General features: G+C 36.8%; 1 protein-coding gene across 1 annotated transcript in view; it reads right to left on the bottom strand.

Annotated features, from left to right (window-relative positions):
• The window catches only part of SVEP1 (sushi, von Willebrand factor type A, EGF and pentraxin domain containing 1), a 291067-nt gene that overhangs the window by 154875 nt on the left and 121508 nt on the right, over positions 1-14684 (bottom strand). Inside the window, 8 exon segments of the mRNA XM_075204846.1 lie at positions 2035-2220; positions 6111-6219; positions 8811-8932; positions 9665-9859; positions 10525-10656; positions 11873-11980; positions 12689-12818; positions 14493-14611. Of these exon segments, the coding sequence (XP_075060947.1) occupies positions 2035-2220; positions 6111-6219; positions 8811-8932; positions 9665-9859; positions 10525-10656; positions 11873-11980; positions 12689-12818; positions 14493-14611 (1101 nt within the window).

Below are 14684 nucleotides of genomic sequence, written 5' to 3'. Positions count from 1 at the left end.
ATGTTATAGGACTTGTTTATATAAGTTTCTACATGTTTATATCTTTTATAATATTATATATTGTTTATTAATTTTTTATAGGACCTGTTTATGTAGGCTCATATTGTTCCCATTTTGGGTCTCTATGTTTCTCTTTCATATCTGCACTGAGAAAGTTGCTCTGTGCCTCGGCGCATGCGCGTTGACGGACTCACGCTGCGCACATATCAACCATATCAATAAAGTTGTTCTTTTCTTCGGCGCATGCGCGCTGATGGGTTTAGGCTGTGTATGTAGTAAACGTTGAATAAATGTAAATTTACTCAATACCAAGTTCTACATAAGGCAACTATGTGTTTTTGGGGGATCATTATCACTTTATCTATCACTATAAACGTCCGTTTATATATATAGTGGTTTATTTTCTAAGTTTGTTCGTGTGTTCTGTATAACTATAGCAATAAAGCTATCTCTATGGTCCGCGCATGCGCGATGAGTGGCGGTCACCGCGCATGTGCCAATTAGCATGGCTATATTATAAATAGCTCCAATATGTTGTACACTTGTATCTTATGCTCCTGATGAAGTCTTGAGTTGTACAAGACGAAACGCGTTGAGCTGTATCCAGTGTGTTTTCCAGTACCTCATGTGAGTGCTTTTATTATATTTTATTAAAATTTTTTATATGCATACCAAAATATCTTCCTTTTTTCAATCTTATGCATTTTCGCCATCTGGATGAGGTTGTGACTGTGAAGTCATTGGTGTTGCACATGTTTTAATATTATCCAGAAGCGGGATACTCCAGGAAATCTGGTACGCTGATTCTGATATCTTTTACTGCACTTATATGGGTGTCATTTAATGCATAACCTTGGGATATCAATCCCACACACCCCATAGGTTTTTGGGGATATTGCCCTCACTATTATAATACAGAGTTATACTATGGTTGTTTTTTCTACATTTTGGTACTGATTGGCGGAGATCTGGAGGACTACAAGTACAGATAAGACTACTCCACTTTCTCCTACAAGACACATCATTGTTTACCTCACGGTACGCATGGTATTGCTCTATTTCACGTTGTATATTTGATATATCACTGAGAGGCGCCCTGCTTGTTTTTCTGTTGCAGTAAACCATTCCGTCCGGACTAACCATCTGGCTTCAGGCTATCGAGGCTGCCACTCTAACTAGAGTCAAGTGATTCTTTATAGATTGTAGATACGGGACTCAATTGTCATATATTGTATATTTATACATTTTCCTTTTTAACATTGGAAGTTAGCTACGCTGTGGTGATCAGCGCCAGATATATCCTTTATTTGTTCATAATATATATATATATATATAAATATATATATATATATAATAGCAGGAATACGCTCTGTAACATAACATGGATAATTTTATTAAACACATACGAAATGAAGAAATATTACAAACACTCATAGTTTTGGAGAGACTGACAGTCCAATAGACAGGCATTACTACGTTTTTTAAAGAGCCCTGGGCCTCAAACCGATCTTGACACATTTGTAGCTGTACCTGACATGCACACACCCACTATTGAACTTGATGGATCTGTGCTTTTTTCCAAACTTACCCACTATATAAATATAGAATTCAGTGGTGGAAGTGGGCTGGTATAAGGAGGTATACCATGCCGCCGCTTCCCCTACTGCTTTTATTGAAAAACTATTAAATTCCAATCACATACACTTTCCAAACTGTCCCTTCTAAATTTCCATTCCAACCACTGATACATTGGCTATACTGGGGTTTGAATTACAAAACAGTTTAATTCTTGTAAATAAGTTACTTTACGTCAATTAAAAATAGTAAAATAGTATTAAGCTTGAGTTTGAGACCAAGGGCCTAGGCACTGGTACTAGGGCCTAGCCTTTTCCCTGCAAGAAAGGAAATATATTGTAGCTCAGAATAAAGAATCCAGTATCTTGTGCGCAGAGTACAAAATCACCATGGATCATCAAGCAAAAAGTATTTTTTTCCATATAGATGTGTCGCAATGCTGTTCAAAATATTACTTACCTGTTATGTTAAAGATAAACTTAACTTTCTGATCAGTCGCTGGGATATTCACCTTCTTGTGCCTCTTAACCCTTAGTGGTCCTTTGGTGTCAAACGTAGACTTTTCTCTTAGTTCATCCTCTGTTACATCAAAAAAATCATCATAAGAATAGTCCAGTCTATTTGCTGCTCCCCAACCACCAGGTCCTATAATGATAATAAATATAAAGAATATTCTCATTTATTAATGCAAATAAAACATGTTTTACTTATCAGAATGAAATATAACTTTATGCATCTTTATTAATATATACCAAAGCAATGTGGCCTTAAAATTACTTAAAATATATTTTTTTCAAATTTCTTGCATCATAAAATTGCAGTCAGTGCTTATCAAGTATAAATACCATTCTTTCAGTTACCGTTTCCCACATCTTTTGTTGATCAAAATCTTAGAATATAAGATTTTTATTCATATGTACAAAATATGCTCAATTACCTGAAGAATATTACTCATAAAATAGGCAGCCTTTACAAAGCACATGTCATAAGGAGAGCAAATGGCATGCTAATCCACCAGGATGACATGTTAATCACTCTGACTGGCAAAGATCTTCCTCACCACTGCTTCCATTGCCAAGTGGATTCTACAAGCCTAAAAGAACAGATCAGCCTTCTAAAGGCACCTATACACACTACACTGTGAATTTGTCAGCCAATAATGTTGTTTTAGACCTAACTGTTGGTGGAGGGAGAGAGATGGTGTTGGGAGTGATAAGGTCTTCGTGGATTGGGAGAGATGGGTTAGAGGGAAAACAAAGGAAAAAAGAAGGGCAGAATGAAACAAAGGGGAAGAAGGAAAAGTCTAGAAGAGGGATAGTGAAGAGGGGACTGCAGAAAGGAGAGTTCGGGATATTTAAGTGGAAAACTAGAAGTGGTGGTATGGAAAATGTAGGTTAATGGTATTTGCTAGTTTTAGAATGAAAGCAGTAGGAGAAGTGGCGGTATGGCATACCACCGTATACCAGACCACTTCTACCATTATAAATATATAAATAGATACATGTATACACATAAATACCCTGGAACTCTCCTCTCTAAACCCCTCTCCATTATCCCTCTTCCTGCATTTTCCTTCTCTGCCTTTGTTACATCCTCACCTCCTTTTTTTGTTCGCGCTCCCGTAGAACTGAGCTCTCTGCCCTATCAGTCTCTAAACAGTCCTACTTTTAGGCTCTCATTTCCTCCCAATCCTCCAATCCCCCATTGCCTCTTTGCAGCCTTCAACTCCATCCTCTCCCCTTTCTTTCTGCTCTCAAATTTGCTACCCACTTCACATGCAAAATTGAGTCCATGCGTCAGTTCCTTCTCACCCCACTATAATATAGTATAGTGAGGTGATATATAATATCATATATAATATAATATTATATATATTATATTTAATATATAATATATATAATATAATATAGTACTTCATACCCACCTTGTCCACCCTCCCACCTTCTTCTTGGAATGCTTTTGTCACCCCCTGTTCAACAGTCCTACCACCCCTCGCTAGCACACCCACCCTCTCCTCCTTTACCATTGGATCTGCAAATGAACTCTGCAAACTTGAATACTCCTCACCCAACTCCACATGCCCCCTTGACATCATCCCCTCTCATATCCTCCGCTCCCTTCCTCTCAAGGCCTCCTACCTTTTCCACCTCTTTAACCTATCCTTCTCCTCCAAAACCTTACCTTCCTCGTACAAACATGCTCTTGTCTCCCCATACTCAAAAAACTATCGCTTGACTCTGCCTTTCTAATTACTGCCATATCTCTCTCCTTTCCTTTGCTCCAAATTTCTTGAATGAGCTGTTTACAACCATCTTACCTCCTTCCTCTCCTTTCACTCTCTTCTTAACCCACTTCAATCATGATTTCAGTCCCTCTACTCCACCAAAACCACCTTCACTAAAGTCACTAACAACCTTCTTTCCACAAAATTTAAGGTACATTTCTCCCTTCTCATCCTTATTGACCTCTCTCTTGCCTTCAATACCATTGATCACCCCTCATTTTGCAAATTCTCCAATATGTAAGCCTCTGTGAGACTGTTCTTTCCTGGTATCGTCTTCCCTCTCAAACCAGTCTTTTTCATTCTCCATACCCGACTCTACTCCTTCCACCTCTGCCTTTACTCATCGGAGTTCGGCAAGATTTCTTTCTTGGCCCCCTGCTCTTTCCCTCTATACCTCCTCTCTTGGTCAGCTCCTTTAGCCTCCAGTACCACCTGTATGCTGTTGACACCCAAATCTGTCTTTTCTCCTCTGCCCTCTCCCCTTCCCTCCTCTCATGTCTTCTGCTGTCTCATCTTGGATATCCCAGCATTTTCTTAAAGTTAATATTTTGAAGACTAAAATCATTGTTTTCCCCCTTTCAGGGCTCCCTCACCCCTTCAATCGCTCTTTCTTTTGATAACACTTGTCTTGTCTGTCCATCAGGTCCATTGCCTAGGGGTCATCCACGACTCCTCCCTCTACTTCAAACCCCACCTTCAGTCCCTCTCCCAACCCTGCCACTTCCACCTTCACAATATATACAAGAACCATCCCTTTCTCACCATAAAAGCTATCAAAACTCTTATTATTACTTTAACCTCCTCTCTCTGGCCTTGTCAATTTCTGCCTTGCCCCTCTTCAGACTATCCTCAATGCTGCTAACTGACATATTTTCCTCTCCCGCCACTTTATCACTGCCATCCCACTCTGCCCTTGGCTACACTGACTCCCCATAACCTACAGAATTACATTTAAATTTCTCATCTTCACCTATGAAGACCTTAGCCAAACCTCCCACCCCTACATCTCCACCCTCATCTCTACCCATACTCCTTCCCACCCACTCCAATCTGCCAATGACCTCTGTCTCACTACCACACTGATTACTTCTTCCCATTCCAAGCTCCAAGACTTTGCCTGGGCTGCTCCTCTCATGTGGAATGATCTCTCATATCCTATCAGATTAGCCTCTCCACTCCAATGCTTCAAGAATGCCTTTAAAACTAATTTCTTCATTCAAACCTATGAGCCATCATAACTCATTAGGCTCTGCTATCTCCTCCAGTCTCCCAGAGGGTGCCACCCTATTTGTGGCTTATCCTTCCCTTTAGGATGTAAGCTGCTACAAGCCGGGCCTTCTTTCCTCATGTTTATCTTTTCTTTTACTTCTTTTACTATTACATCACCCTCTGTAACTCTAGGTTTGCTTCCCTAGCCCTGTGTTCTTGAGTCCTGGCTTACTTGATCTTGGACAACTCGATCATGCTCACTGTCCTGTAAAAATCCAATATATAGATAGATAGATAGATAGATAGATGGATAGATATATCTTTAGAATAGCAGAATATATATATATATATATATATATATATATATATATATATATGAAAACATGTATATTTCACCCAGGTTTCTAATCTACTGTTTTTAAAACCCCTGGAGAATGTGTGTCTGTAGTAGCCGTGAGCTGCTGATGGACTATAGGCTTGTTGAAAAGCCGGAAAAGGGGTTTATGTATGGAAGGACGGGTTTTATCCATAGACTGGGTCTTCCAGGTTACCTGTGAACCTGCTCAGCTCAGTCAATCTCTCACTGGCTGGGGACTGAGGCTGCATAGTCTCCGTGAGAGAAAAGCCTAATAGTTGCCTGTAAGTGACCTGTGCTGATACTGCTTATGTTTTATTTTAGTTTATTAGTCAGTAGTGACAAGTGTTTAGTAAGAGCCACACGGCAAGGTGTTTATTTTAAAGGTGTTTTTTATTTCTCGGCCTAATAAAACTATCCGAGGTCCGTTGCACCAAACGCTTGGTCTTGTGTGAGTTATTTGATATATATATATATATATATATATATATATATATATATATATATATATATATATCTATATCTTCTCCTAATAGAGTACCTTTGTGTAGTACTTTAAATGAATATGTGTTTTTTGTTTTCTTGCACTATACTAATATTTGTTTTTCATCTTAAGGGAAAATACATAAATACACTATATAGATATGGCAAAAATGATATTAAACATAAATATTGTTCATGAGTCACCTATAGCAAATCCATTTTCATAATCATAATTGTATTCAAGGCACTGTCTCTGGTACTGATCCTCAAGCCGGCAATCAATGTCATCAACATCACTACAAAAGGATGGGACCTGAAAATAAACACAGACTCACTGAATTTATAAAAAAACCTAAATGAAAATACAACATTTCTCACTTCACAAAGAATCTGAGATTAAAAATGGAGAGATATAAAAACAATCACTGTAATTTGGAACCAAAACAAAATATTAGTTTGAATACCATATTAATGTGAAGTACAATGTCAGACATTTATCAGAACAAATCTGTCATTTTGTCTACATGTCCACATTTTTAGACCTATGAAAAAGCCATAGCTGCTTAGAAAATCTTATAGTTAGATAAAGTTACCGACACGCAGTGCTTTTTTTGTAAGAAAAAAGCTGCCGGAAATCACATCACATAGTCAATCACTGTACACACACCCACACACGTCAGTTGTGTAACGAAACATTACGGTCGCTGCCCGCAGTAAGCACTCAGCACGCGACCACACGACCAATCACAAGCTGAGCAGCGCCACAAGCCGAGCAGTGCCATCACAACCAGCGCGGACGAAGTCCGCATGCTTCGGACTTGACACACAAGCAGTCTGCATGCACCGTTTTAATGATTTTGCTGCCGACGTGCTAAGCTCCACAGGGCGATTCAAGTCCACTTGGACTTAACATCAAATGTTCAAAAGTTACTTTTAAAACTTGAAAAATCCATAGAAAAAAGGTGGCGGAACTCATTTCTGGTGAGTTCTGTGACAAAAAAAGCACTGCCAACACGTAACAATTTAGTGAATTTTAATCTTATGATGTAATTTAGAAATGATCTTACATATTAACAATTTGCACAAAACAATCCTGATGTATATTCCTAGACTATTTCTACTTGACTACCAAGGAGGGGTGTTAAGACTCTGGAGTGAGCCTATATATACGTAGAAGGACTTCTTACCAATACCGGGTTCCAAAACTAAAGTAATTTTGGAGCAGTGTGTGTTTGTTCAGATAAGTGTGAGAACCAACGTTGGTGAGCTCCTCAGCTCTACTATAGACCTACTTCAGTTTGTCTGAAGTGGTACTGGAATCATACAGTCAATAACAGAGGCATACCTGCAATGAGGCAATGTTAGTATGTTCTCTCAGATGGCAGGAACTAAAGGGCAGCAGGGGAAAACATAAAACACCTCCCTGCTGTCACTCACCTGCACCTCTGATTCTGATGATAAGAACATTTGGCAGTTTGGTTTGTGAGTCATAACCCCCTTTAAGTTTTAGTGCTTCACATTCACTAATAGGGGAAAGAGAACAATGATTGGGTCACTCACTAACCAATCACTGTCCACTTCTTCTGTAGGAGAACATTTTGTAGAGGGCATCAAGGTGAGATAGTATTATTTGCTATTTGTATTGTCTGTACCAATCATCCCAGTTTGAAATGGTGCATGTGTCATAGGTTTGGCATGTTATGATCGGTCTTTGGCATCCAATGGGCCAGGTATGACTCCAAAGACTTCAAGATGAGAATATCAAAGATGCATGGTTAAACCAGTGATCTTTATTTTTCTCCCATATAGTAGTTAGACATTGTGGGCCTGAGTCATTAAGGAGAGCAAAGCATAAAAAAGGAGTAAGTTTGCACCTAGCCAAAACCATGTTGCATTGGAGGGGGAGGTAGATTTAAAATGTGATGGCAGATTTATAGTTGGGGTAGGGCATGCCCTAGATCCACTTTAAATTTTAGTGTAAAAATAAAGCTATCAAGTATTTGTGTGCTAGATGAAGAAACAGCCAGTATTTAACTTATGTGCAAAATAATAAACTAATTTGCACCCCTTGCATTGTAACATGGTTTGTCCCGGAAAACATTACTCCTTTTTTTTGCCTTACTTTCCTTAAGTGTTGAGGCAGCCTGGTAGGTTTATACTTTTTGGGTTTACCTGTTGTTTCTTCTCTTGGCCTGATGAATATCATTGTGTGTACTGAGAATACACATAATCATATTTCATATTGATTGGGATTCACAAACTTTTCCAGTGCTTACTCCAGTGTTTACTTAATTGCAATGTTCACAGGAAGCTTCTTTACAGTGCATAAGGGCAGTTGTGCTATTTGGAGGGTACTCTTTAAGAGCTTATGTTTATTAGTAAAATTATTTTGAATGAAGCCTAAGATTTTTCATTTCAAACACTCTAGAACGAGTGCTGCATTGTCAATGTCTTGAAAACGGCTTTGCTTTCTCTTTTTTCAATACATTAGTTAGAATAGACTATGACTTTACAGATCCAGAATTAATAATTGCTTAAAACGGGGAAGAAGCTCTTACGGTGTTTGCTGCTAACTAATCAAACTGACCTTCCTTCAATGTAGCTATGAATTCATTCAGAACTTTATTCATTTCTAACCATAGTGCTTAAAGGAAATGATTTTTCATATAAATGTGTCCCTTTTGATTATAACACTATGTATTACAACATAGGTAGCAGCCTGTTGCCAGTTTTACTGTTTACTAGGATATAATAAATGCTTCTAGACTTCAGTGTCCAGTGAGCATACAAACTTACAAATAAATTGGTGTAAATAGCGTTATAAATAAAAAGTAAAACAGATTCATCAACGTTATATTGATCCTCCCCATAAAATGTGAAAAAACTGAAGTATCGCCAACATACCATTTTACCAAGTGATGTTTGAAAGGCATCTGCAAAATTTTTCAGTAGATTGGTGTCATCACATCGTGTGGCCTTATACAACATTTCAAATGACTTAAATCCATGATTAGCAAACCGCTTCACTGGAAATTATAAAGTGTATTCACATGTAATTATACCAACACTTCCCTTTTCAAGTAATACATGGCAATGGTAAAACATGAAAAAAACAGGCCACAAAGAGTATTAATTGTATACATAGGGGCATATTCAATTCTTTAGTTTCCCCGTGGCGTTAAAACTATTACCGTTATTACGGTAATAGTAAGTTGGATTTCAGCTCGCAGCTCCCTGAGTCGCGAGCTGAAATCCAGCAAGAAAATTACCGTAATAACAGTATTTAAACGCACGAGTACCGTAATAACGGTAATAGTGCGCGTGCCGCAAGATTTTTGGCTATAACGCCAAGAATTGAATATGCCCCATATTGTCAGCTTGTCAAAACGTTCCTGTAGATACATTATAAACCCCAGGTAATAGAAAATCAGTTATATGGGATAAAAAGTATTACTCAACCCCTAAAGCATGGCTTGAAAAATACAGTACAATTCACATTCAAAAGAGGAGGTATGTGTAATCAATTTCCAATTAAGCGGGAACCATTGTTGGGAACATCAGCCCTGCACTGGATGAAAGCTGCTGGGAGCAATGAATGACGACCAGCTTTTAGAGAATGGCGGAGTGTGTTGGGGTAGGGTGTTGGCAGGGACAGCAGTTATACTACTTTCTTAATGAGCCCAGGCAGTATGTAGCTAGTTTAGATGGAACTAAAATGCATCTTGATAACACTATTATAGTTTTATATAGCTGCTTACCAGAGCAATCAGGCCAGTCTATCAACTGTGGTGGCTTCCACAAACCATCATTAAAAGTACAGTAGAAATTCTGGATTGAACCTTCTGCTACCTCGAAGCCCTCCTTACAGTGTATAGTGCAGTTGACACCATCCATGTCATTGGAACAAACAAATTCTCCATTCTGGGGAGTAGTGGGAAGCTCACATGGTGACCCTGTAGATCCCAAAAAAATTATGAAAAAGAAAACACCACAGTTGCATTTCATTATTATTAGTTTATTTATATTTATTTTGTTAATGAGGTCCTATGAGAGCCAACAATTACCCTTAAGAACATTTCATTTAGTGTTTTCTGAGACCATCTCTGGCTATTAATGGCCCAATTACATATTTGGCATTATTTTAGTCTGTGCAATATTTCACAGCCTCTGCTGACTAAACAAGCTATACAATAAGGACTAAGGGCCTAAGTCATTAAGAAAAGAAGAGCAAAAAAAGTGAGTAACTTTGCACCTTGGCAAAACCATGTTGCATTGGAGGGAAAAATAAATTTAAAATGTGGTGACCAATTTATATTTGTGGTAGGGTATGTCCTAGATCAACTTTATATGTATTTCAGTGTAAAATTAAATCTATCTAGTATGTGTGTGCTACATGAAGAAGCAGCCACTATTTTCCTTACATGCAAAATAATAAACTAATTTGCACCCCTTGCCTGGCAACATGATTTGTCCAGGATCAAATTTACTCCTTTTTTTTGCCTTGCTCTCCTTGAAGATTCAGTCCCTAAGTTTACAAGTACTATAACTTGTACCATGATCTCAATGCACAAAATGACAAAAATACAAGAGACTGGAGTAATATAAGTTCACACTGTACCTTTAACGACGATATGAATATCACATGTTCTACTATTACCAGACGGATCACTAGCGACATATTGAACAATTGTTTCTCCATGTGGGAAAAGATCTCCAGGTGAATGAGTTTTAGTAATAATCAATGGAGAACCTAAAAATTTAATAATATAGGAACAATTCATTATTTTACAGAAAACTCTGCACTTAATTTATTGCAGAATAAACTAATTTAACAGGATCACCAAATGTGAGATTGTTCATTCCTGGTGTGATGTTTGTATATGAAGCCCCTTCTTCTCATTTATTTAATTTTTTAAACAAAACTGTTTTATTGGGTCTTCAAAGGCAACCATATAACATGGACAACAACATTAAAAACCATTAAATAGGTACAAATTTGTTAAAAGACAAAACGGCAAAAAAGAAGCAAAAGTACACAAAGTATACCTCTGTGCCTGATTATAGGGAAGACATACAATGTATAGAAAGGTGTTGGGTGGTGGGGAACGGTAAAGGGGAAGGGGGGCTATTGCAGTGTTTGTGGGATGTACATGTAGCGGCTGGTTGTTAACGCCTTGGGTCAGGGGGAGTCGTATCCTCTTCTCATTCATATGTAATATTTAGAGATTTAGGGCCTGATTCATTAAGGATTTTAACTTAAGAAACTTCTTATTTAAGTCTCCTGGACAAAACCATGTTACAATGCAAGGGGTGCAAATTAGTATTCTGTTTTGCACATAAGTTAAATACTGACTGTTTTTTCATGTAGCACACAAATATTAACTTTAAATTTCCGTGTACAAATAAGCTATCAAGTATTTGTGTGCTACATGAAAAAACAGTCAGTATTTAACTTATGTGCAAAACAGAATACTAATTTGCACCCCTTGCATTGTAACATGGTTTTGTCCAGGAGACTTAAATAAGAAGTTTCTTAAGTTAAGATCCTTAATGAATCAGGCCCTTACTTATTAAATGGTATAAGCAAAAGGAATTGTTTACACCAAAATGTGTGACTTCACCTTGAAAATAGTATACTATCTAGTTATATGTGGAAGGCTTGATTACAATGTATACTATATTAACAGAAGTAATGTCACAAAATATTAAGCAAATATTGTCATTTTGTCAATGTTATTGTAGTGAACTAAAAATTATTGATCTTTTTTACATCATGACATACGCTACTTGAAGTAAGAATTTGGTAGATGTAAACAACTGAAAACCGGGATATCCATCTAAGATATAAAGCTTGCTCATACCATAAACGGCACTTCATCTTGGTTGCCACCTGCCATCAATGCCATTAACGCCAACTAATGTAATCTAAAAACTATGACACTAGCGAATCCTAGGCTGTATCTCACCTGAGTTGTCCGAAAACTGTGGCTCCATCCATATTACAATCTGCTTGCTATCATTTGTTTGAATTGCTGGAGGTGACCTGCATCTGTCAATGACAGGGGGATCTACATCTAATAAAAGTATTAGAAAACAGAAATTAACAAAATTCAACCATTTGTAATAATGAATTCCAAAAGTGTATGTAGCTTTATGCTCCACTACAGGTGTGCTTTATCATATCTGCAGGGGCTAACCTTTCATGTTTCAAAGTAACAACTAATTAGTATTTTTACCACCTACGCAAAATTTACATATACATTTAATCTATTCTAAATGCACTTAATCCTTGCTAATCTTCCAAGATTAGCATCTCTGTATGGTGCACTCTTTAAAGAATTAATTCAGTTTTGCAGGGTATTATTGGATTGCCAAACTAATTTTTTGTATTTAGTAATCAATAGAACCTGTGTAGTCATTGATGTTTGCAGCGACAATGAATTTATGATTTACTTGATTATGAAAGATATTTCTCAATAGGCAAACTCAAAAATTGTGGTAATTTTGATGCTACATATAATGAATGTATTGTAACATTTGTGCAACATAAATCAGGTATATTTAATGTCAGGATTTTGTGTGTAATCATCAAGTAAAAAAACATCCCATAATGCTTTGGGTCATGTACATATATTACAAGCAGGTTCCATTTAATTATGGCTAGCGATAGCAGGGAAATGTAACAATTTGAGGTGGGTAGGAGAATTCAGTGGGAAAATCATTTAGCATGAGGGCAAGAAAGTTTCTACTGAGACTCTTAGAAAAGGGGGATGACAACTTACCAATGACCTTGATATTAAATGTACAGCTGGCTTGGTTACCAGAATTATCTGTCGCTGTATATGTAACAGATACTTCTCCAATAGGAAACATGTGAAGTGGTAGAAAGGCTGGACTGACCTCTACAGACACCTACAACATAAAATGTATTACCTTTTGAGTGCTGGAATTTAAATTGTTGCAGTATCAAGTGGTATCAAGCCACAAAAAGTAGCAATTCCCAGCAATGAATCCATGTTTAAGCAGTTAGTACAGAAAAATTATATAATTGGAGTTGGATAATTCTTGTAGGGCATTGCGTAATTTAAGTAACAAAGCAATATAATTATACTAGCCTTGATGCAGAAAGGACTGAAATAAGTATGACATGTACAAAACAGTAAATAATTATAAGTAACATTGTTATTTCAGAGAACTTTTCACGATACAACACAACCTGCTTTTTGTTTTGCTGTCACAATGTAACAGTCATAGTTCATAAAATTCAAACTAATGTGTCAGGTGCTCATAGGAACAGATAAAGATTTTCTATAAAAGCAGTGGTCTTTAGTCAAAACAAAATATTTGTTTTGATTAAAGACCACTTTAACAATGTATAGGCATGATCACACATGTCCTTTCTGATCAGGGTATTGGTACTATAAATATAAAATGCACAGCTAAAAAGAATGATAGAGATGCATCAATTATCCCAACATGTTTCTATGCATACATTTGAGGTGTCACCACTTTCCCATAGCAGTCCTAGATTTTGCTACTGAAGACAATTGTTAATTTCCTAAGTTTCAGGTCCCTATCCAAAGTGTTTTGCTGTATGTAGCACCAAAAAGACACATGTTGCAGAAATCATGGGCAAAACAAGCACCCTGTGAGTCGTTCTAAGTTAGAGATTAAACTTTCCAGCATATTTGAAAGAGGTGGACAGCATTACCATGTTCTAGGGTCATAGACAGTGAAACATTACCATGAACAAGATCCACGTTGTTTATATGAAGGAAAGTTATAACCTATTGTTTTCAGATTGTCTTTTAACTTGTTCTTAACAAAGAGAAAAATGATGTATTTTAATTTGTTCCGCTGATATACATTATATTGGGATAATGTATAACTCACTTCTATTTTTGGGGGAAAGTAGAAAAGGACTTTGAAATATTATATTTTTATTGCCTAATTTTCCCTGTATGTTTTTTTTTTTTTTTAAATCATGGGATATATCAGTATGCATCTACAGATATCAGCTATTAAGGTAATGAACAGATATCACACTCTTGGGATATGGCTATACTATTTTCTTATTATTCCCATTCAGAGTAGCAAGCTACATCATTTTGAAATAAATTGGTAATTTAAACTGTCTTGTTAAATGTAACTTGATTGAAAACAAAATACTACTTTTGCAGCCACACTAGTCTATGTTAAGAATTAAAGCCCTAAGAAAGCCTGACTAGCATGTATATGTCACTCTAAGTACTATATGCTATAATGTTTAAATATTGCATTAGCCACAACTTGCATGTAATACTCTTGCTGACCCACATTGCTTGGGTGTGTCTATTTGTCTGCCTGCTCTTCATATCCTTCTAAATTATTTTCATGAATGATCTATTTAAATAATCCATGATAGACCACAAACATACAGTATATTAAACAAGACTAAGATGACAGATCGAAAACATGTTCCTTGTGATAATTTGTCTTACAATAAAAAAGAACAGATAACTGAGAAATGTATATAATTTGCCTGTACTTCTATTATACTAACTAATAACATATGCACTATATTATATTTATATTTTGTATACTCACCTCTTCTGCAGAATTATCCATTGCTTCTGGAATTTCCCAATTTATTTGAGCTGCGTTCTGATGCTGAATATTTTCAGCAACAATGTCATCTGGACATGTGATTACAGGAGGTTCAATATCTAGAGAGCGTGAAAACAGTGTTTTAGAAAGATTACCATAGACCAACTGACTTCCCTTACAAATCACTTTGGA

This window comes from Mixophyes fleayi, chromosome 1 (assembly GCF_038048845.1).
Source record: "Mixophyes fleayi isolate aMixFle1 chromosome 1, aMixFle1.hap1, whole genome shotgun sequence".
Classification (NCBI taxonomy): domain Eukaryota; kingdom Metazoa; phylum Chordata; class Amphibia; order Anura; family Limnodynastidae; genus Mixophyes; species Mixophyes fleayi.
This window is presented reverse-complemented; position numbering and strand designations above follow the sequence as displayed.